Source organism: Trichechus manatus, unplaced genomic scaffold, assembly GCF_000243295.1.
Source record: "Trichechus manatus latirostris isolate Lorelei unplaced genomic scaffold, TriManLat1.0 scaffold00011, whole genome shotgun sequence".
Taxonomy (NCBI): Eukaryota; Metazoa; Chordata; class Mammalia; order Sirenia; family Trichechidae; genus Trichechus; species Trichechus manatus.
In genome coordinates this window covers 24,606,876-24,630,241 of record NW_004443947.1, presented here as the reverse complement: position 1 = coordinate 24,630,241, position 23,366 = coordinate 24,606,876, and the positions used below count along the sequence as shown (strand labels likewise).

The 23,366-nt window shown below is 34.8% G+C and overlaps 1 protein-coding gene across 4 annotated transcripts in view; it reads right to left on the bottom strand.

Moving 5' to 3' along the window:
- Window positions 1-309: 309 nt before the first annotated feature.
- CLINT1 (clathrin interactor 1) overlaps window positions 310-23,366 on the bottom strand; it is a 68,234-nt gene continuing 45,177 nt past the window's right edge. For 2 of the 4 annotated variants that reach the window (XM_004371253.1, XM_023726544.1), the window contains 6 exons: window positions 18,234-18,480; window positions 16,050-16,119; window positions 8,860-8,934; window positions 5,365-5,657; window positions 3,453-3,657; window positions 310-2,607 (listed from right to left, as the gene is read on the bottom strand). In XM_004371253.1, the coding sequence (XP_004371310.1) occupies window positions 2,261-2,607; window positions 3,453-3,657; window positions 5,365-5,657; window positions 8,860-8,934; window positions 16,050-16,119; window positions 18,234-18,480 (1,237 nt within the window). In that variant the 3' untranslated portion in view covers window positions 310-2,260. The remainder of the gene's footprint in view (window positions 2,608-3,452; window positions 3,658-5,364; window positions 5,658-8,859; window positions 8,935-16,049; window positions 16,120-18,233; window positions 18,481-23,366) is intronic. The other 2 variants (XM_004371254.2, XM_023726545.1) reach the window with 1 other exon arrangement.

Genomic DNA, 23,366 nt, shown 5'->3' with positions numbered 1-23,366 from the left:
AATTTCTTGCCAACTCCAAATGTTTTCAGGGTATTCGTGCCCTTCTTCTAAGCATCACTTACGAACCCTTTACGAGACAGATCAGTAAACTGGAAGAACGCTTAGTGTGGCAATTCTTGTTTTTCTCTTTTATGGGCTCAGAAACAAAAAAAAACACTGAAAAGAGGGCAAACTGTATGTTAACGTTCAATAAAAACTGAGATGGGTCTCCTTCGAGTCCTCCGAGACGCTACTTTAGAAAGGCATGATACGGAAAATGCTTTAGAGATGTATTTTATTTAAAAAAAGGTTTTTTTTTTTTAAAGCACAAAGGTTCAGAAACAAAAAATATTCACCCCCTCTAACAACCATATAGAGTTGAAAAGGTGAAGATATACCTTCCAATTTAAAGAAAAAAACAAAAACAAAACTCATTTGAAATTATGGGTTTCAAATACCAGTGAAGATGTTCTCTGCTGCCACCAGAGCTTGGCCTGATTGCTGTGAAGTAACAACACCCGAAAGCTCCTATTCTTTGAGACTAATTTAAACACACTGAATTGTTGGAAGATTAAAAACCGTAGTCAGCTAATTACACTCTCTCATCTCTTATTCAGCAAATGAATCACTTTTCATTACCACTTAGCTGAAGTACATGAATTTCTGCCTAATTAGAAATGTTGTAGATGGAAAATTAGCAAGAACGGAGCAGGTCAGGGTGTCTTTACTGCTTCATTTTTAATTTCTAACAGTAGAGTGGGATAGGAAAGAATAGAGAAGTCATTAAATTATTTTAAATTATTTATAGAAATTACTTTGCCCAAATTATAATTATTTTTTCCCCAAACGGTCTCAAACATCTAACAGAATGAAAGAAAAAGCAGTTCAACATTGATTTTAATGAACATTTTAATGTTATGAATAACAGAACATTATGAATACATGAAAACAAAGTTTTATCAATTTAATAAAAAAATTTTCAACATAAAGCAGGGAAGTAATAATTTGATACCTATATTATAGTGTTTATTTTAAAAAATATTCCCAGCTTAAGGGTGAAACAATTAATTTTGCATTCCAAACTCTAGAATCATGATTTTCATATGAGCATAATGCAGAATTACAGCAGGAAAAAAAAATTAATTTCCTTTATTTTTAATTAAATCAATAAAATCTTTGACTGCTACAGGTCTCCTTTAGTAATACATATTTAACTCCTCTCTATTGGAACCATAGCTTGCTAATGCCATAGTATATACACTCAAAACCAAAACAAAATACTGTATAAAATTTAAAAACCAATGTTGTTGAGTTCTAACATTTATATTTAACTTAAGTTTTTAATGGATTTTGCTCTTTTCAATTTTTTTTTGAAAAGATACTTGAAAAATAAAAATAAATATTTTTCTTCTGTGACTGTTGCTGACTGTTTAACGATGGCTACATGGATAAACATGGAAGGAAGCCTTGCCAAGTTAACCACTACAAATTGTAAATAATGACTGCTAAACACAAACAAAAATACTGGAGGTTTTTTGTTTTTTTTTTTTTTTTTTTAAAGGAAACCATACAGCAGTCCTGAAGAAAATATTCTTCCTAGTTCTGCAGAGGATAATTATAGCAGAAGATGTGGGGAAAGTCCCATAGCTATCACCAATTGCTTAAAGAAGATTTTATTACAATAAAAATTTGGGTAGTATAATAGCAGTGTTGCTGGAACATTAGCAAAAGTATATACATTCCAGTTACCTTTGATTTAGCCATAATCACATATGTATGCCTTTTTTGGACAAAAATATATATTTTTATAAAAAACTGATCATCCAACTTTAATGATTTCATATACGGACTCAAGAGTGGTAATAAAAGGAACAGATCCAATTATGACAGGGGATTCAGGGACAGAAAAATCAAGTTCCTCAGGAAAAGAAAAGTACAAAATTAGAGATTCAAACACATTTATTCAGTCCTATTCCAATCTTCCCACAAATTATGCTGTTAAAACAGGCTCTTCAATTTGTAAAGGCTTTCCGTGGTCTCACTACACCACCTGTGGTCTATTCTCACGGGGGAAAAAAGATTCTGCCTGCCTCACCTGAAGTGCCCTGGACGGTCCATCTGAAATACTAGATACTTCACATTTATAAAACAGTTTTTTTGGTTCTTTATATAGGTTTAATTAATTGATAAAAGAAAGGGGAGTTGATTTGCATTTTTCATCCAAACATCACCTATCTGCACAGCTAAAAATTCTTCATTCAATCTGCTTCTTTACAATCTCTTATTTGTTAAAGTTGGTGAAATTTGCAAAGGCATCCTGCTTGGGTTGCACAGTTCCAGAAGTCATGGCTATGTTGGGCATGCCCATTCCCATCGTGCCGGACAGGCCCATCCCAGGAGATGACATCCCTATGTTCATGTTCATGCCCATCATGCTCTGGTTCATCACTGGAGTATTTCCAAGAGGGGCCATTCCCATGGTGCCAGTCATCACATTGGGCATGCTCACAGGCATGGGTCCCCCCATCAAAGGGTTAGTTTGGGGCCGGACAGGAAGCATGTTCGATTGAGAACTGAGGTTCACAGCTCCAAAACTTTGGGTCATCACATTCATAGGCTGTTGCATATCTAGCAGAAGAAATGAGACAACAGAACCTTACCACACTGAATCTTCAGATTCACATTGCAGAAAAATAACATCATCTTCCTGACCATCAATAGCTTCTAGCCCCAATAAAATGCCTTTATAGTGTGATTTTATAAGAGAAGTCAATTAATTTGTACTGATTACTTTTGAGAAATGTTTAGTGGCTGTTGGTCTTCTTTCACAAAAAGAGATGTAGACACAATGAGAAAAAAAAAATCAGAATCAGAAGTACAAATATTTATACAAAATAGTAGTTATTTATAATAGCAAAAAGCTGGAAACAATTTAAACAACCAACAACAGAGGGACTATACAGTGATCTGATGGAATACTATAAAGATCTAAAAGTCACTTTTTCCCTTAAGAATATCCAATACAGGAAAAATGCTCATAATTTAATACTGAATGAGACCAGCAAGAAACAAAATATAGACAGAATGATCCCAAGTATTAACAATATGCTTAGAAAAAATGAAGTATGTATTAATGGTGATTATCCCTGGATTGTGGAATTCAGATGATTTCTGTGTCTTCGTCATATTTACCTATATTTTTAAAAAATTCTACAACAAATAGGTATTTTACTTTAGTAACTGGGTCCCCAAACTCACAATAAATGTTATCATGCCAAGAGCAAAATAGAAAGTCATTTAATCTCCCAGAAGACACATCAAGTGACTATTATGTGAAAAGATCTTAACTGACCACAGTCGACCTCGCTAGAGTTTATGTTATATATTTTTTCTTCATGACTTGAAACAGTCCTGGCCATCAGGGCAAAGGATTACAAGTACACAGAGAAATGAGATGTCATGCGTTAACTTACTCTGTTGTTGAATCATTGTATTGAGCGATGGCTGCTGGGGTTTGGAAGGCTGCATACCAGGTAGTAAGTTGTCTAGGCTGATGTTTACACTGGGGTCAGACCACGTGGAGGGCAGGGTTTTGCTGACTGATTTCTGGACCATATCTGTATTCTGATTATAGAGAGGATTAGGCTTCTGCAGCACTGTGCTAACATTTTGCAAAGGCTGGAAAATAGAAAAATGCTCTAAACATTAAGCATCTGTTCATATTATCAGTCAATAAAGATTATCAAATGGCAATGCAGCAGTAATTCCAAATATATACTAGACTTTGTAATGAACTTGTGAAACCCAAAAGAACCACAAATGTTCTAGTTAATGTCGCCAACACTCTGAGTAACTAGCTTCCCAAGGAGGTTTCTGTGAAATCCAAACCACGCTGGGGTGAAAAAAACCCCACCACACCTACACTACCGTTTATCCTCCCATCACCCATGTCTAGAAGCCACCACCCCTGGCAAATGTTATCCTTTGTTAATATAAATGTTACATGCTTTGTACCTCTGCATAATTTCGGTCATAATCATAACCCAAATTTTGCAAAGGTACAAAGAATGCCCAGGGCAACTAGCAACTTCAGCTTAGTAACAGCTTTTAACAGCTTTAAGGAAATACACAAGTGGAAATTTATTCTTACAAAATCGAATTCAGGATTTCTCATGTTCTAAAAGGCAAAATCATCAAATAACTAATTATATCTTACATATCCTGAGTGACATTATGCTGCTCTGTGTACACGTCTACTGCCTAAAGCTAGCAACATTAGTAGAACTTGATGTATACAGACCAATTTGGTTGGAAGAAATTCAGGAGAAAGAAGCAGAGGTGCTTGGGGCTAACTGAAAAGGACAGGAAAAAGGGAAAATAGGAAGAACTGAAAATGTACCAACGCAAAGAACTGCAACACAGTTGCATTTAAGACTGCAAAGAAAGTAGAATGGCTTTTGCTTAGGTCACATGAAAGAAACTCAAAGAATAAACTGGCTTGTTCATGGTGCAAAGTTCAATTTAATGTTACTGGTGTGGAGACCATGTTTTTTTTCCTTAATGTTAGTTCTAAACAGTCACCTTTCTGCTTCTTTCTTGTCTTCTTCCATCCTAACACTCAAAAGAGAAGAATCTACACATTAAAATTAGTAATTAGCATCATACTCAATAGCCTGAGTCAAAAAGCAGCAAATATCTGATACAATTCAGACATATATATTCCAATACTGCACTTGTTTGAATCTAAGCTACTATCAGGTAATTTAGATTTAACTATAAAAAAGTGAATCAAAAACTTCCCATCATAGTTGTTTTCCTATATGAAAAAGGTGCAGTTGAAAGAGTAGCCTACCTAACATTTATGTAATTGTACAGCAGGCCCATAATACAGAAGAACATTCACTACTGAAGACAATGATTTTCTACACTAGCAATGATTGTTTGCAACAAATAACTGAGACTTCTTTAAGGACATGACCAGAGATTTGACTGAGGGAATGCCTGCCATGCGTGAAGGAGTATCTCTATTCCTTTCTCTTAAAAAAAAAAAAAAATATATATATATATATATAAATATATAAAAAAATATATATTTTTTATTATTTAATATCAATTTGCTATAATTCAATAAATTTTCAGAATGTGCCACCTCTGTGCAAGACACCACGCTTGGATTTGCAGGGACCAGGATGGGCTGAGAAGGTCTTGCCCTCTAGAACCCAAATGACTGTACTAGGGGAAAGAGTAAGGTAAATGCAATGTGAAAAACTGTTATCTATAGAAAGGGCTTGCTTATTTCCCTGCTTTATGCAAACCTACCGTTAGAATAGTTAAAGTTTCTCAAAGATTATGAATCACAATTTCCAAGGGAAGTGGGCAGCTTACCTGTGATCTTGACATGGGCAAACCAAGCCCTACAGTATTAGTGCTCATCATAGAGAAATTCATACTCTGGGAAGACGTCATGGTTGCCTGGGACGAGCCCATAAGATCAAACAGGTCTGAAGAATTTGAGGCAGCGGAAGGGGGGCCTAAAGCTGGCTGTGAGCCACTGAAGAGTTCTACAGCTGGCTGGGAGGCACTGCTGAAGAGCTCACCACTGGAAGCAGCAGGGCCTGATGGGGCTTGGTTAAAGGCACTCCAGTCACCAAAGTCTCCATTCCCACTTGCTGCTGTTCCTGAGGAAGAAAGAACTAAAAGGGTAAGAGACTTTCTGAAACACACAGAACAAATATAACAATCTATGAACTGAAACAAATTAGAGCTGATCTGTGTCCATCCAGATTAACATCTGCAGGTACCATCTCCATCTGGACATTATTCTTTCTCATGAATATTCCACGAGTGTTAACAAGGTGGCAGAGAAAAAAAAAAAATCTCCCACATATAAAGTAAAATCCATCTCTTGGCAGGTATGTAGGTGACACTTAAAAGTTATAATGCAAACTTCCCTTTAATTAACTGTGCATATAAAATATGCTTCCAGCTAAACAATTATGGTCTAGCCTGCAACTCAGAAAAGCATGAAGGAAGCTGCAAGATGGTTAAATTTTTGCTGGGAGCTCTGGAATCCTCACCCAAGGAGACAAATCAGAGAATGCTCTGAACTCAGTTTGTTTATTTAGAAAGAATCAAACAGAAATCAAACTATGATTTATACTTCTTCAGGTAATAAAAACCCTACATTCACAAAATTAAATTTATAAAAGGCAAAAACAAAAGAACTCAGAAAAGCATGGGAGAAAAAAGCTAATAAAATTAAGAGCAGGTTAGTAAATTTCTATAAGAACTTTTCACTCATTCGGCCATGTTTCCATTGACAAGAGAGTGCTACAGCAAAGATATAACTTTACTACACTGCTTGCTTCAACTGGACTTGTTCAATCCCTTTATTTAAATAAAGAGAGGTATTGTTTAAAGAGAGGAACTCCAAGTTTTATATATATACATATATATACAAAACAAAACCCCATCACTACACTTCAAAGTGTAATTGTAACACATAAGGTTGAACTGTACTTAATAATATAAAAGTTGGTAACAGTTTTATTAACATAGTGGTTAACGCATAGATTTTGTATCTTATTACGTGTGTGTCCCTGGGCAAGTTACTTAACCACTCTGGGTCTAATTTGTTAAAGAAAAAAATCCAAGTTATGATGATTAAATAATTTAATATATAGTAAGTGCCATCTGAGGTTTGCTATTGTTACCTTGGATTAATTGTGAAAGTACCAGTGAAAGCTAAGGCACCACACTCTCTTTCCTTTAGGTATGCAAATAAAAGTATAAGTCAGGCTGCTGTCAATGCTGCATACTAATAATATTAACTATTTGTAACACAACGAACACACAGGCAAGAGATACATTTCAAAAATTTTAACTAGGCCACATATGAATCTAAGTAAATAAATCTTTCTTTAAGAAAGGGACAAAAGATGAATATGAATTAATGGAAGTGAAAAAGCAAAGTTAAAAGAGCTACATATAAACTGTCATTTGAAAGCAAATACTCTGTATTTTCAAGTTAATTAACACCATCTCTTTGCACGCCATGTTCACTTACAATTTGGAAATACATCTTATCTAGACTACAAGGTAACCAACCACTGCAATACAGTGTCTCATTATGCTAAATATCAAAAGAATAATCTAAGTCTTAAAACTATATTGTTCTATTATCATATTAAAATGTAAGACCCTCAAAAGAAAAAATAATTCATTTAGAAATCCCAAGCTCTATCAACAATTTAATGCAAGAACTAGGCTAACACTCATTACCTCAGGGTTTTACTAAAACATGTCTTTTTTACAAAAGAGACTGCATTAAGAGCTTTTCAATTAGTTCTATATATTAAACAATTTGAAGTCAATTTAAGTAAGGCCGCTGTATAAAGGTAAACTTTATGTTGATTTTCTATTTGCTTGAGCTATAAAACAGTATGAATGGAAACTGGGGCAAAATGTTTCCCCATCTGAAAACTTCATCTGAGATGATTAATCACAGGAGGGCAAGATTTCTATCCGGGCGTATAGTGTTCAGAAACAATTAATCATTGTTGCAACAGTTTCAGCCCCTTGCGTAATGGTGATCAGGTTATATTAATCCCATGCATACAGATGAAGAGATGTATCACTTAGGCAACATTAACATATTTGAAATATTTGCATAGTAGGAAACTTTATATACATAAAAACTGAGAATTACACAGGGAGACTGTAAAATTAGGGCAATGTTTATTTTCCACTCTAATTTACCTAAAGCAAAGTATTAACCCTTAGAAAGTGTTATCACACTTCCAAAATGAAACAGTTAATTACTCAAAATGTCTGGTTTCTGGGAAATACCTGGAATTTACACATGTAGGCTGTCAAAATAACCACGTTAAAATATGCATCTTTCTTTCTAACTCCTCAGCAACAGACAATGCTACTTGAAATAGATAATAAGACTAATTCGGTTGAATTGTATCTTTCTTCCCTGCTTCATGTTTAAAAGTTTTATAAATGTTTTATATCATCTCTCAAACTTCAGACTGACCAGATTTTACAAAAACAAACAAAACCCCACAATTTCCTCACAACCTAAAAAAGAAAAAAAAAAAAAACTTACACATACTTCTATAGGCATTATTTTATCCTCATAAAGAAGAGTGACAAGTAGTATTATTTCCAATTTTAGAAAGACGGAGGCTCAGACAATTTCCAAAAGTTAAACAGCTATCATAGTATATGACAGAGATAAGATAAAAATATTAATTAAAAAAGGAAAAACGACAATGCCTACATTTTAATTGTTAAATGTTTAAGCCGATGTTCTGCTTGGACATTGGTGTTTCATTATTTCTAATCTAACAGAGAGTGAGATTTCTTTGCCTGAGGTTCAACTACTAATTTTAGATGTCAGGGTCAACTACTAATTTTAGATGTCAAAAGGAAGTTTAGTTATTTTTCAGAGAAATGCTCTTAAGACGTATCAATTACAAACGAGTAAATTTTAGTAAGATATTCTATATAATCCCAATGTCCCAGAGTTTCAGTCATGAAAATCATGTAAATTAAACTATAAGATTCTTGCCAACAAAATTTGATTATTTATACTGATTCATACCTGCTCCCCCCACCCCACCCAGAAGAGTTACTTATGAATAAGTGTAATTTTTCTTTAGGTGTACCTGAGTAGTTTGCAACCGGATTAATTCCTGTGGCAAATTTAAGAAATTAGCCCAATAAAATACTTTGTGAATATATTCTTTTGGAATTATAAATACTATAAAGAGAAAAAGAAGCTGATTTAGGGGAAGAGAATTGCTTTGTTTTGACAGTTGGATAGTCTTTTCACCTGCCCCTAAATTTCTGGCCAATCAAATTGTATCATACCTTGGGCAGGCAAACTGCCGGATGCAGCAGCTGAGCCAAAGTCAGCAAATCCTCCGAATAAATCAGCTGATCCTCCTAGAAATTGGGTATGAGGAAAATGTTAACTTAAGCTTTCAGAACCACACAACAACTGATAACAATTTCAGGAAGCCATTTTAGCACGCCATTTAAAAAAGACCCAACAGTGGAGCCCCAAACCTATCATAAAAGCTGGTTTCTTGACCTAGGTTTTCAGGTTACCATGCTCCCCCTTAAAGTTATCACAAACTATTATGTTCCTTACTCTATTTCCACTAAGACAAATGACCTTGAATCTCTGGTTAAAGTTATTCCTTGCTTGTATTTTATGAACATAAGGTAGGCATACAGTTTACACTGCCAATTATTCTGTTATTAAAGGAGAGGTTCACACTGGATAAACTTAAAAATTCATGACTTCATACTGATATTAAAAAAGTTTTTAAAATGGGATTGGGAAGAAAAGAATGTCAACTAGTAAATTTAGAAGGAACAGTAGAATTAGAAAAACACCATTTTATAAGAATTTTCAATGGATATGAAAACCTGGGTAAAACATTGCCGGGGAATAAAATATTCACATAACCTCAAAATATCACCCCACAGATTACTAACTAATTACGAAGGGATAAAGGTACTTTTACAGTGGAGAGATCTGATGGCTATCACCTTAAACAAGTGATCAAACTTAACACCAGTAAAAATCAGACAAAATAGTATCACGGGCCTTCTAATGTGAGGGACTGAAAAGGACAATATCACCCATGTAGAAATTACTGCCAAAAATATTTACCCTGAATCTAATCTAAGGAATTAATCAGACAAATACAAACTGAGGGACATTCTGCAAAAAAAACTCTCGGGACTCTTCAGAAAACACCATTATCATAAAAAGGAGTGGGGACTGCTCTAGATTAAAGGAGCCTAAGGAGATAGGACAAGTAAATGAAATGTGTGAACCCTGACTGGACCTTGGATTTTTTAAAAATGCTATGCTGAAATGACATAATTGAGACAATGGGGGAAATCTTAATCTGGACTGTTTATTAGACAATAATATTGTTTTAATTTTCCCAAGAATTATAATTATATATGAAAATGTTCTTGTTCTAAAAAGATACATGCTGAAGAATTTTAGGGGCAAAATGCCATGATGTTTGCAACTTGCTCTCAAATGGTACAGAGTAAGCATATATATAAAAATATACATATATACATATACACACACACACATTAAAGAGAGAGAAAATGGGGCAAATTTTCTGTTTGAAATAAAAAGCTGGGGGGCAACTTGAAACTGTTATGTACAAAAATCAGTTTTAATAGATGTATGGAGAAGCAGCAATGAAATGATTTTGGTGGACTACTTTTTTCTATTGTTTACTCCATGAATGTGTAAAAACTTGTCTATTTTTAATGCGTGGAAAAGTAACAGCTTTTTGCTACTTTTACTCTGGCATTTTTAGAGGCATGAGATCCAAATCATAAGTACGCAAATCAATGTGTTTGTCTAATATCACATTTTATACAATTCTCATTTGTAAACACTACTATTTTTGTAAGCAAAAATATTTTATAAAAATATTTATTTTTATGCAAATTTTGAACAATAACATTAGTTCAAATTTCACACTTAGTTCTCTCCAATTCAGTTATCAACTAAATAGCTGAAGGACCTAAAAACTTAAACAGTTTTCCTTATTTTTGTTTGTCCTTAAAGATTTCACCTCTTAAGAGTCACCACCTTAGAAGTCTACAGCAGCAGTTCAATTATGGTGCTTTTAGTGTTATATGAATATTACAAGTTACATCACAGCTGCTTAGCCTGCAGTGCTTAGAAACTAGCCAGGTGGGACTGAAACATCTGGGCTGTACTCAAACACCACCAGGGACAACTTCCAACATCTGGTCCCATTTCTGAATTGTCTTATCACTGCAAGACATTCTGCCCCATCTGCTACACTCAACTGGGTTAATTAAACTAGAACCATCTACCTTTCTTAATAAATGGCCAGCAGTAATAAAAGGAACAAATCAGTTTCTAATACATGTGTACTTGGTATTTATTTTTAATGCACATTTACTATATTCAACTATGAGCAGATATAACAAATTCCTCGTTCCTTCACCTCATTACAAATGCAAATGTTCACATACATCACCCACCAGTGAACTAAGTCCCACTAAGACCAAGATCCTCCAACTCCCACCAACACTACAGCTCACGCACCTATTTTTTTTAACTTCATCCGAAGGATAATATCACAGTGGTTTGATTATCCTTTCCTTAAAGGTACACACAGATGAGCTACATTTTTAAACTACATAAATAAGCACGTGTATTAATAAAAACTAGCGGGAAATGAATGTGGCGAACAGCTGCTTAATATTCCTGTTTGTTTTCTGTAGTGTTCTTTCATGTTAAAAATATGGATTAAAGCATACTGTTGGGTAAGAGAAGGACAGCTGATTATTTATTATAACACAAAGGTGTTTGAAATTGAAGATTATTTTAATGTGTGTCATCTACGTTGTGAATAAACATCAATATGTCATTTATTATGCCAAACAAGCTAAGGATTTTCAAATCTTATCCAGCCTGGGCTACAAAGAAAATTCATGTCGAGGATAAGGGCACTGAATATTACAGATTATAATTTCAAACTGGGTGAAATATTTTCTTTTTGCCATATCCTGAATTTAATATTTCAGATAATTAGCTACTTTGGTTATTCTGCTCCATCTTCTACCACCTAAACCGAAATTATACTATATTCATGACTTTTTATTGCAAATAATTTCTTTATTTAATTTAGGAAAAGTTTCCCTCTCCTAGGAGAAGGGACTACAGGTATGATGTTACTCATACCAATGCCTTAAATATAACAGGAATGTTCTATACTTAAGCATTTCTCCAGATAACTCCTATCTAATGGAATTTAAATAAGAGTCTACCAAAAATTGCTGCATGTGAAAGACTGCTAAATTTCACAACAAGAGCTATCCTTCAAGATTCCCACATGAGAGCTGTCATTATAAATGAACCATTTCCATCTGCCTTTTCAGGGCAGCAAGGAGGTTATGTACAATCACCAGCTGGGAACATGTATTTTCCAAAGCAATACCACGAACAGGAAAAATACAGTTAACACTAGACAATGTTAAGTTACAAAACGGAACTTTTCTTCAACAAAGAATTTGATCTAGATCACATTAAGAGAAACAAACTCTTGCATAACAAATTCTAATACATACAAAACTAAAAGGAATGAAACAATTTGAAAAAAAAATTGCAAATACTTATATGACAAAGAGTTAGTATTTATAATATACAAAGAGTTATAAAAAAATTAATAAGGAAAAATGGAGGACAAATAGACAAGTCAAAAGAAATATAAATAGCTTATAAAATACAAAAATGTTCAAACTCAGTTAGTAAGCAAATAAATGTAAAAAATAATAAAATACTATTTTCTCTTTACCAGCTGGAAAATTCTGAAAGAAGCTATTTTGCTACTTTATAACTGAGAAAAACTGGGGGTGGAGGGTGGGAGGGGAAGCACACAGAAAACCAAACCTTAGTGTCCAAAAAATAAGGGATTGGTTAAATAAATTATAGTATATCCATATAATGTAAGATTATAAAGCAAGGAAAATTCTTGTAAAAGAGTACTATCATATAAGGAAATGGTTATGAGATCTCGGGTGAAAAGCAGTTAAACACTACCTCCCCTCCCCCTCAAAAAAATCTTATCTAAAAGCTTAAAACAGATTGGTCATGCAATAAATGCTTAAATAAATGTATTGGCTCAATGTATAGAAAAGTGTATTTAAAAAAAAAATAGCATTGCCAAAATTATTAACAGTTAACTTTATGCAGTGAAATTATGGTGAATCATTTGGTTTCTACCAAATTTCTAAAATGAGCATGCATTGCTTTTAATCATCTGTGAAAAAGACATATGTTAAAAAAAATTTTAGTTTTAGTAAACTTGCTTTTAAACTAGACAATCCTTCCCTTCAATTCTAATCTATGAGTTGGTATACTGAGGATGTAACAAGGTGGCTCATATTCATGTAAATATCCTCAACCACCTAGCTGTTACTGAGCACAAAACAACAGGTTCAAATGTAAATGTACGAAAAATTTGGTTTTCATCAACTTTAAATCGTCTTACAAATCTTTTTAACTAAACAAAAAACAGAATTCAAAACAGACTGTAAGTCATGTAAGGCATTTATCCATTTGTACTGACCCTGGTGTATTCTCTCTTAAACATCATCTATTACAAATATTTTGTGTAATGGCATCTTAATCAATTTTCAAATTCCTTAACTCTACAGGGACAGAGGAGGTTAACTTGGGCTTCTTCTTAAAGAGAAGAGACATACTAAAAAAATAATTTGAATCAGTTTTGGCACTATTTCTAATTGGCTTACCCTAACTTTAAATTATTATTCATGTCTTAAAATGTTTACTTACAAATATACTGCACATAAAAGCCACCAAAACATCACTTGAACATAGATTTAAAAAGAACATTACCATAGTGGGACATTTACCAAGACAGTCTCAAGTGAATCCTGACAGTCAGGTTTCACATGTCTATTTTTAAACTTGGTAAAATATTCTACAATAATTTCACCACATATACTTTTGAAGATGCTAACAAGGATGTAATAACATATCAAAAAAAAAAAAATTCTGAGCATTTTCTCAGAGGAATTATTTATCTGGTGAGTGGTACAGATGCCATATCTGCTTAGCTTTACAGTTCATGCCCATATTACTTGCATGATGGTACTATTATAAATATGGGCACATCTGGTAAATGGCACCCAAATGACATACTGAATAGCAATGTTAATATGGTAGCTTCTTACACTTTCTCATGTGTAGGTGCTTAAAATTTAGTATCCAATTTTCTTTCACTGCTGAATTCAATTTAAAATATATTATTAAAATATTTAAATAGAGATTCAATGTAACTAAATTTACGTATTGATGGGGGGGGGTCTGAGCAAACTGGGTTTAACACACTGTTTCAAATAGGAGATAACGCTAAAAAACAATTCTGATGTCAACCAACGTTGCATTTAAAAAAAAAATTAAGATGAAAAAAACTTTAAGAAACCTTCCAGATTTCATTCAGACTTTGTCTCAATCACTCTATTAATAGTAATTGCTACTTCTATTTCATTAGTCAATCTACTGTTTGCACTGGAGAAGGAAAACCACTCAAAGATTTCTTGCCAAGCAAAGAAAGCATGTTTGTATTTAATAATTCTCTGTTCAAAGCAATCTTGATATCACCGAGGAAAAAAGTTATAACCACTCATCTGACCTTCTTAGTTAATTCTTCTGATTGCTCCATTAAAACTTCCCACAGATGCATGAAAGGGGCTCTTTAATATTTTATGCCAAGAAGTCCAAAACAGTTGATATTCTGTGACACTATGTCTGTATTATATGACTACATACTAACTACCAGTTACTGCTACAGTTCAAATCTTAAGCATACAAAAAGACAGCATATAAACTGTTAAATGACTAACGTAGTTGTTTGTAACCCTGGGCATGTCAGTCCAACGAAGTGTAAAGAATTATTTTAGGAATAATTGTAATTATAGAAAAAAGGGAAAGGGAATTGAATAATCTCAGAAAGTAGGTCAAACCAGATGCCCTATGAGGCTCACTCCCAGTCCAATAACTTAGATAGCTGGCAAGAAGGAGAAAATAATGGGGTACTTCATATGTACTAACTTAACTATCAATGCAAAGTAATTTCCACCACAGACTTCCACTTAAATGCTAATGTTAAACGTTTAAAAACAATTTAGCTTTAAAAAATTATTACACACAACTAAGAATAATAAAATTACTTTGCACATTAGTTATATCCCTATCTTGCTGTCTACATTTTAATGTGAAATAAATTTTAAACAGGTTGGGAAAGACTATCTTTAAATAGAAGCTGTATTTCTTGAACTGTTTTGACTAGCAGCACAGTATCTTTAATATACTATAATTATTAAACGAAACCCTAAAATATCAATTTTCTTGAAAATAATTTATCAGGAATTACTCAGATAAAATATAGCACACACTGGAAATCAAACTGAAGAAATCATCACACCCCACCTACGAGAAAATCTTGGTAAACTGCTCCTCTGCGACAGCCCTCAGAAAACAGGTCACGTAGGTAGGTAAACACTTCCAAAGAACACACCTTTCCAGCAAAGCACTCTTCATATTCATAACTAGGTAACTATTTGTGACTCTTTGATTAATGATTACTTCCTCCACTTGACCCTCGCATGAGGGTAAAAACAGTGTTTTAATAAACTAAGCATTATACTTCAAGCACCAAGACAAGTGTCTGGTTCAATAAATATTTGTTGAAGAAAGGAATGAAATGTTAAATGAACTCTAGGTATATCTAATGTTGAGAACCAGATTAAGATTTAGGTAACAACAGTAAAATGGGCAGAGCAGTACATTTTGCTTATGAAGAAAGCAAAGGATCCTAAATACTCAGGCAGTTTTAATTTACAGTAGTAGTACACTTCATGTTTCTCCAAGTTAACAAAATTAAAAATGGGAACTATAATCCACCAAAATCTTTGATCACGGAAAATTTCAGAAAGTACACTAGCCTTGAAATATCATTTATTATTAATCGGTAGGAGGCACTATATCAGATGTAGTCAGTCATTAAAATGTAAATATTATAGTGATTTGAGAATACCATTATTATTGGCGAATATTTACTGACTACCACAAATAAGGTTTTACTAGGTTTTAAGGTCAGAAAAATGTGTAAAACAGGGTGTATTTCTTTTAAGTGATAATGGGGAAATGGATGCATATATCAAAAGATAAACAGTAAGAACACGATAGATAGTTCTAATGAGTGGTAATGACCACTGGTGCTAAAGAAATCAGGAAGAGGGAGAGATTACTGAATTATCAAACATTTAAGCATTCTTCTCCCTTGTTTTAGGCAATTAAACAATCCCCCCAAATAATGCTCAAGGCTCACTACTTTCACATTAAAAATACATCCAGTGCAAAAAAAATACCAATTTTCTTTCTCATTTGAAATCTTTTTTTTTTTAATGATTCTCAAACCTAGGTTACTAAAAAGAAATAAGCCAATGTGGAAGCTTACCTGTTGATTGGCTGGCACCATCAAACAGATCAACAAGGTCACCAGATGACTTGCCGCTAGGCACTGAAGTCTGAAAACAAACACATTTAACTAATAAGCTTAGAAAACAATGATTTTTTTTTCTAAAAGGTTTCAATGGGAAAAAACTAAGTTTTAATGTTTTAATCAGCTCACCATCTCTAATTCTTAACTTTGACACAAATACTTGTAATTATCTTAATAAGACTAGATTCAGTTTTCTGGAAACAGCAATGACCCTGAATCCTTATGGAGAGGTAGTATTATTTAAGTTAATTGTATTCCCAGCACTGTAAAAGTCCTTATTGTCCACACCCCTCTTTTTCCTAACTCATTTACCTTCTTACTGCATTTCACTCTGAAAAACATACATTTCAGATCGCACTCAAATCTTAATGCTATGTGTATCAGAATCATTTGTGAGACATTAATATATACGCCTCAATGCCATCGCGACATACTGAATCATAACTGTCCAGGGAGCAGCCTTGGCCTGTATAGTCATAAAGCTCCACTGATAATTCCAATGCATTAAGAGGGTTGAAATCCACTGGATCAGAGGCCAAGATCCCATCCAGCTCTAAAATTCTATGAATTTTATCAACACTTATTGTTTGTACACCACATACCTTAGTAGAACTCCATGTGGTGTGGATACATTGATTCCTAATTGTTTCATATTTAACTCCTGAACTAACTTGCAGGGCTTGCTTGAAGCGGTAATACTATTTCTGTCTTCTCCACAGTGCTAAGCACCCTGATGCATATGCCCTGTTATGTTCAATACATACATGCTGAATTACTGAATTGCTAGACAATAGGGAGACACTGTAAGTTCCTAAGCATTTTAATTTGATCTTTGAAGATTAAAATACTATATTGTGGTTCAAAACGACCTTGAGATGGAAAGGGATCAGAAGCAGTTGGGTAACTTTTCAAGAACTTCAGCCTTCTACACATTTTTAAAATATAAAAACAAACAAAAAAGCTTATATTACAAACATAAAATATTTATGGCAGAGTGTCATACATTCAGGAAGTAGTAAAAACTGATATTTAAAATTCTTTAAGACATGAAAGTGTCAATTTCTTGTACAAATAAAAACTATTATAGAGATTTGATGATTTTCTTCCTGTAATCTTAAATTGAGTTCCCGATACAACAGCCATCATGCATTTGGGTTTTAATTAGTATTACTATCTACCAGATCCTAACAGCCATCAGTAAGTTACCTGTATCCACAGCAGGGGAAACCTAAGACCTCAAAGAAATGACAGAGCCATTTGCTTTCTTTAACTACAACCACAGGTGAGTTATAATTTTGAGGTTTTCATCAAAACTAAAAAGAGCACAGCATGAGTGAAATTATACACCGGTCCAGAAGATATCTGGCGAAAGTTGGTACAGTACTTGTCCTTGTAACTAAGTGGGCCTAGCTTTATTTCTACAGTCACTTAAAATTTGCAAAATACATTAAAAAAAAAAAAAAAATCTCCCCCAGCTTTTAGCTATTTCTGATGCAAAGAGAAAGCTGAGTGAACACTAGTGGCGGAAAAGTGACAAAAATGACAAAGGGGCAAATCTCTCTCTCTGGCAGACTTCTATTCAGAAGAGTAGCCTGTGGCCAGGTACCCAGTAGGGTGGATTTCATTTCCATGGTAAATAAAAAACAAATTATGAAGGTACAAGAAGCAGTGCTTCCATACTGATCAGTAGTGATCACCAGGCAAATAAGCCTCCTTTTATAGGTATCATTGCTATGTAAAATGAGATCATTGCTCGTATGTATCGACTTAGTGCCTCGTTTGTCATTTTAAAAACTTCCAAATACTTCCTTGTTTTCCTTCGTGAATCAAGCTGTGCTTGGTAACCAGTGGCGGTATCTAGAAGGAATAGATGCACTACATTCTGATTCACAACCTTTCCCAAATGAACCAAGGCTGTTATTTCTACTTTCATAGAAAGTGCATAGAAAATCGTTCAGCAGTTGGACATGTTTCTTCCCCCAAAGAGGTTTCTTATTATTAATGACTCTGAGTAATACACGCCAGATGATTTATAATTAATACGATTGCCCAGAAACGCACGAGCCTACTAATGTAGGAATTCTAAAAGTAGTTTATAACAATAAAACTGTATAATGTGTAAACTCATGCCATTCTCACCTTAACTGAAGACTGCGGTGTATGGGTTGAAGCATTCTGATCTGGACTTGCTTTGTCCCCTGTGTAATGTGCTGCTGCTCCCAGATCAATGGTTTTGGAAGGATTTGCTGTGCGCTTGTGTCTCGTTGTGGTGGTCTCTGTGGCCTGTGTGATATGGATATGCTTTGTTGTCACAGTCTCCTCTTCATCTTTGAATTCACCTTTGGGAGATCTGCCTCTTCTTGCTTTCTTTTCCTCATCACTGTCGCTAAAAGATATTAAAAATTAAGCAAAATAATAAGACTTGGGATTATCTTAAAATGGAGTCCTCAATGATTTGAGCTAAAGAATTTCAAATGCAGCAACTCCAAAATTCTATACTTTGACAGGAATCAACAGAATGTTATCTAAGCTATCTGAATAATGATGAGTGAATATTGGGGAGGGGAAGTGGGAACCCGCAGAATTCCCTAGGTAAGTCTAAAACACTGCTACAAAAAAGTATTTACATCAACGTGTACAAATAAAAAAGGTCCAAACTAACTCAAGTGCTTATTTATTACAGATTTAAAGCTTAATTAAAAATAAAGTAGCAGGATTATTATCATACCAGAATCAACTAATGAGACCCTGGTAGTTCAAATATCTGCATTTGATGGCCATTTTTTTGAAATGGATTGTGTGGAAATGGCTACAGTTCCATTTATATAATGTAATTCTGTCATCAATTCCCATGTAGCAAGGCACATACATAATAAAGTATTACAATTTCAATGGATACCTTTTAAATATTATCCACTCTGAATCCAAATGATTAAAATGCAGAAATATGTGAGGTAACGCACTTCATAACAACTGTGCTCTATTTTACTACAGTATTAGGAGATAAAGCTTTTATATAACTCAGGAAAGTAAAGAAAACCTGACTATATTTAAAGCATTTTTAAAATAATTCCCTTTCAGGCACATTTTCATTCAAAAATATATATATTTTTTTAATATAGCAAAAGAAAAAAACTGAGTAAAAAAGTACTTTTTTCCTATGCTGGGACTCAAAATGTCAGTACTACTTTGTTCTCCAGTAACAAGGCACTGGTTTTTTTCTGGTGCAAGCAGGAGAGGGGGGAAGAGGGAAGGAGGAAAGAAGGAAGACAGGGAGGGAAGAGAAAGAGAAATATTATCTGGAATATGTGCCATTACCTATATTACTTAATTTTAGAGTAGGTAACTTATAACACCGAAATTTTATAATATTTATAACATCGAAATATTTATTAAAAACCTAGAATAAAACGCTAAAATTCTCCATTAAACTACGACTATTATTACTGATGCAGTTTGAATCAGACTAATTTAAAGCAATTTTCTACTTAAAATAAGCCAATCTGGGACTTGCAGAATCAAGGATCAAGAATGGCTTTCTACAAAGAGCAAAGGGATTAAATGTATTTTTATATAGGGAACCAACAAGTTCTAATATGTGTGCAAAAGCCCTTGCCAATCACTAATAAGAAACCTCTTTGGGGGAAGAAACCTGTCCAACTGAGTCTGTCGTACTGTGGTGGCTTGTGTGTTGTTGTGATGCAGGAAGCTATGCCACCGGCACTTGAAATACTAACAGGGACACACATGGTGGACAGGTTTCAGCAAAGCTTCCAGACTAAGGAAGACTAGGAAGAAGGACCTGATGATCTACTTTGAAAAAAACTGGCCAGTGAAAGCCTTAAATAGCAGTAGAACATTGTCTGATACAGTGCCAGAAGATGAGCCACTTGGGTTGGAAGGCACTCAAAATATGACTGGGGAAGAGCTGTGCCCTCAAAGTAAAGTCAACCTTAATGACACAGATCAAGCTTTAGGGACCTTCATTTGCTGATGTGGCATGACTCAAAATGAGAAGAAACAGCTGCAAACATCCATTACTAATCGGAACATGGAATGTACAAAGTATGGATCTAGGAAAATTGGAAGTCGTCAAAAATGAAACGTAACGCTTTGAAGATGGATATCCTTGGCATTAGTGAGCTGAAATGGACTGGTATTGACCATTGTGAATCGGACAATCATGGGCTACTATGCCAGGAATGGCAAATTGAAGGGGAATGGTGTCGCATTCATTGTCAAAAAGAACATTTCAAGAGCTATCCTGAAGCACAATGCTGTCATTGATAGGATACTATCCATACACCTACAAGGAAGACCAGTTAATACGACTATTATTTAAATTTATGCACTAACCACTAAGGTCAAAGATGAAGAAACTGAAGATATTTACCAACTTCTACAGTCTGAAATTGATCAAACATGCCATTAAGATGCATTGATAATTACTGGTGATTGGACTGAGAAAGCTGGAAATAAAGAAGAAGGATCAGTAGCTGGAAAATATGACCTTAGTGATAGAAATGACGTCAGAGATAGCATGGTAGAATTTTACAAGACCAATGACCTAGTCATTGGAAATACCTTTTTCAACAACATAAATGGAGACTATACATGTGGACCTTGCCAGATGGAATACACAGGAATCAAATTGACTACATCTGTGGAAAGAGACGATGGAGGAGCTCAATATCATCATCAGAACAAGGCCAGGGGCCAACTGTGGAACAGACCATCAACTGCTCATATGCAAGTGTAAGTTGCAACTGAAGAAAATTAAAATAAGTCCATGAGACTTGAGTATATCCTTGAGTATATCCCACCTGAATTTAAAGACTATCTTAAGTACAGATCTGATGCACTGAACACTAATGACCAAAGACCAGACGAGCTGCAGGATGACATCAAGGACATCATACATAAAGAAAGCAAAAGGTCATTAAAAACCCAGGAAAGAAAGAAAAGACCAAAATGGATGTCAAGAGACTCTGAAACTTGATTTTGAATGCAGAGTAGCTAAAGTGAACCAAAGAAACGATGAAGTAAAAGAGCTGTACAGAAGATTTCAAAGGGCAGCTCAAGAACACAAAGTAAAATATTATAATGAAATATGCAAAGACCTGGAGTTAGAAAACCAAAAGGGAAGAATATGTTTGGCATTTCTCAAGCTTAAAGAACTGAAGAAAAGATTCAAGTCTTGAGTTGCAATACTGAAGGATCCTATGGGCAAAATACTGAATGATGCAGGAAGCATCAAAAGAAGGTGGAAGGAATATACAGAGTCACTGCGCCAAAAACAACTGGTCGACATTCAACTATTTTAGGAGGTAGCACATGATCAGGAACGACAGTATCAAAGGAAGAAGTCCAAACTGCACTGAAGGCATTGGCGAAAAACAAGGCTGTAGGAATCGACAGAATACCAACTGTTTCAACAAATGGATGCAACGCTGGAAGCGCTCACTTGTCTATGCCAAGAAATTTGGAAGACAAATACCTGGCCAACTGACTGGAAGAGATCCATGTACATGTCCATTCCAAAGAAAGGTGATCCAAGAGAATGCAGAAATTATCTAACAATATTATTAATATCACACACAACTTAAAATTTTGTTGAAGATAATTCAAAAGCAGTTGCAGCAGTACATCGACAGGTAACTGCCAAAAATTCAAGCTGATTCAGAAGAGGACGTGGAACAAGGAATGTCATTGCTGATATCAGATGGATCTTGTGTTTTATTGACTGTACAAAGGCATTCGACTGTGTGGATCATAACAAATTATGGGTAACACTGCAAAGAATGGGAATTTCAGAACACTTAATTGTGCTCATGAGGAACCTGTTCATAGACCAAGAGGCAGTCATTTGAAAAGAACAAGGAGATACTGCACGGTTTAAAATCTGGAAAGGTGTGCGTAAGGGTTGTAACCTTTTACCATACTTATTCAATATGCACGTTCAGCAAATTAATGTGAGAAACTGGACTATATGAAGAATGTGGCATCAGGACTAAAGGAAGACTCATTAACAACTTGTGATATGCAGATGACACAACCTTGCTTGCTTGCTGTCGTGGATTGAACTGTGTCCCCCAAAAATATCTGTCAACTTGGCTGTGTCATGTTTCCCAGTATTGTATGACTGTGTACCATTTTGTAATCTGATGTGATTTCCTTATGTGTTGTAAACTCTATCACTATGATGTAATAAGATGGATTAGCGGCAGTTATACTGATGAGGTATACAAGATTGGATAGTGTCTTAAGCCAATCTCATTTGAGATATAAAAGAGAGAAGCAAGCAAAGACACACAGGAACCTCACACCACCAAGAACACAGTGCCAAGAGCAGAGCGTGTCCTTTGGACCTGAGGTTCCTGCGCAGAGAAGCTCCCAGACCAAGGGAAGACATGTACTACAAGGACCTTCCTCCAGAGTCGACAGGAGAGCAAGGCTTCCCCTGGAGCTGATGCTTTGAATTTGGACTTCTAGCCTACTAGACTGTGAGAGAATAAATTTCTCTTTGTTAAAAGCCATCCACTTGTGGTATTTCTGTTACAGCAGTACTAGATGACCAAGACACTTGCTGAAAGTGAAGAAGACTCGAAACACTTACTGATGAAGATCAAAGACTACAGCCTTCAATATGGATTATACCTCAACATAAAAGAAAATGAAATTCCTCACAACTGGACCAATAAGCAACATCATCATGAATGAAGAAAATACTGACATTGTCAAGATTTCATTTTACATGGATCCACAATCAATGCCCACTGAAGCAGCAGTCAAGAAATCAAACGACTTATTGCATTAGGTAAATGTGCTGCAAAATACCTCTTTAAAATGTTAAAAAGCAAAGATGTCTCTTTGAGGACTAAGGTGTACCTGACCCAAGCCATGGTACTTTCAATTGTCTCATACGCATGCGGAAGTTGGACAATGAATAAGGAAGACCGAAGAAGAATTGATGCCTTTGAATTATGGTGTTGGCAAAGAAAATTGACTATACCGTGGACTGCCAGAAGAACCCACAAATCTATCTTTGAAGAAGTACAGCCAGAATACTTCTTGGGACCAAGGATGGTGAGACTTCATCTCATGTAATTTGGACGTGTTATCAGGAGGACCAGACCCTGGGGAAGGTCATCATGCTTGGTAAAGTAGAGGGTCAGCAAAAAAGAGGAAGACCCTTGAGATGGACTGACACAGTGGCTGCAACAATGGGCTCAAACATAGCAGTGATTGTGAGGATGGTGCAGGACTGGGCAG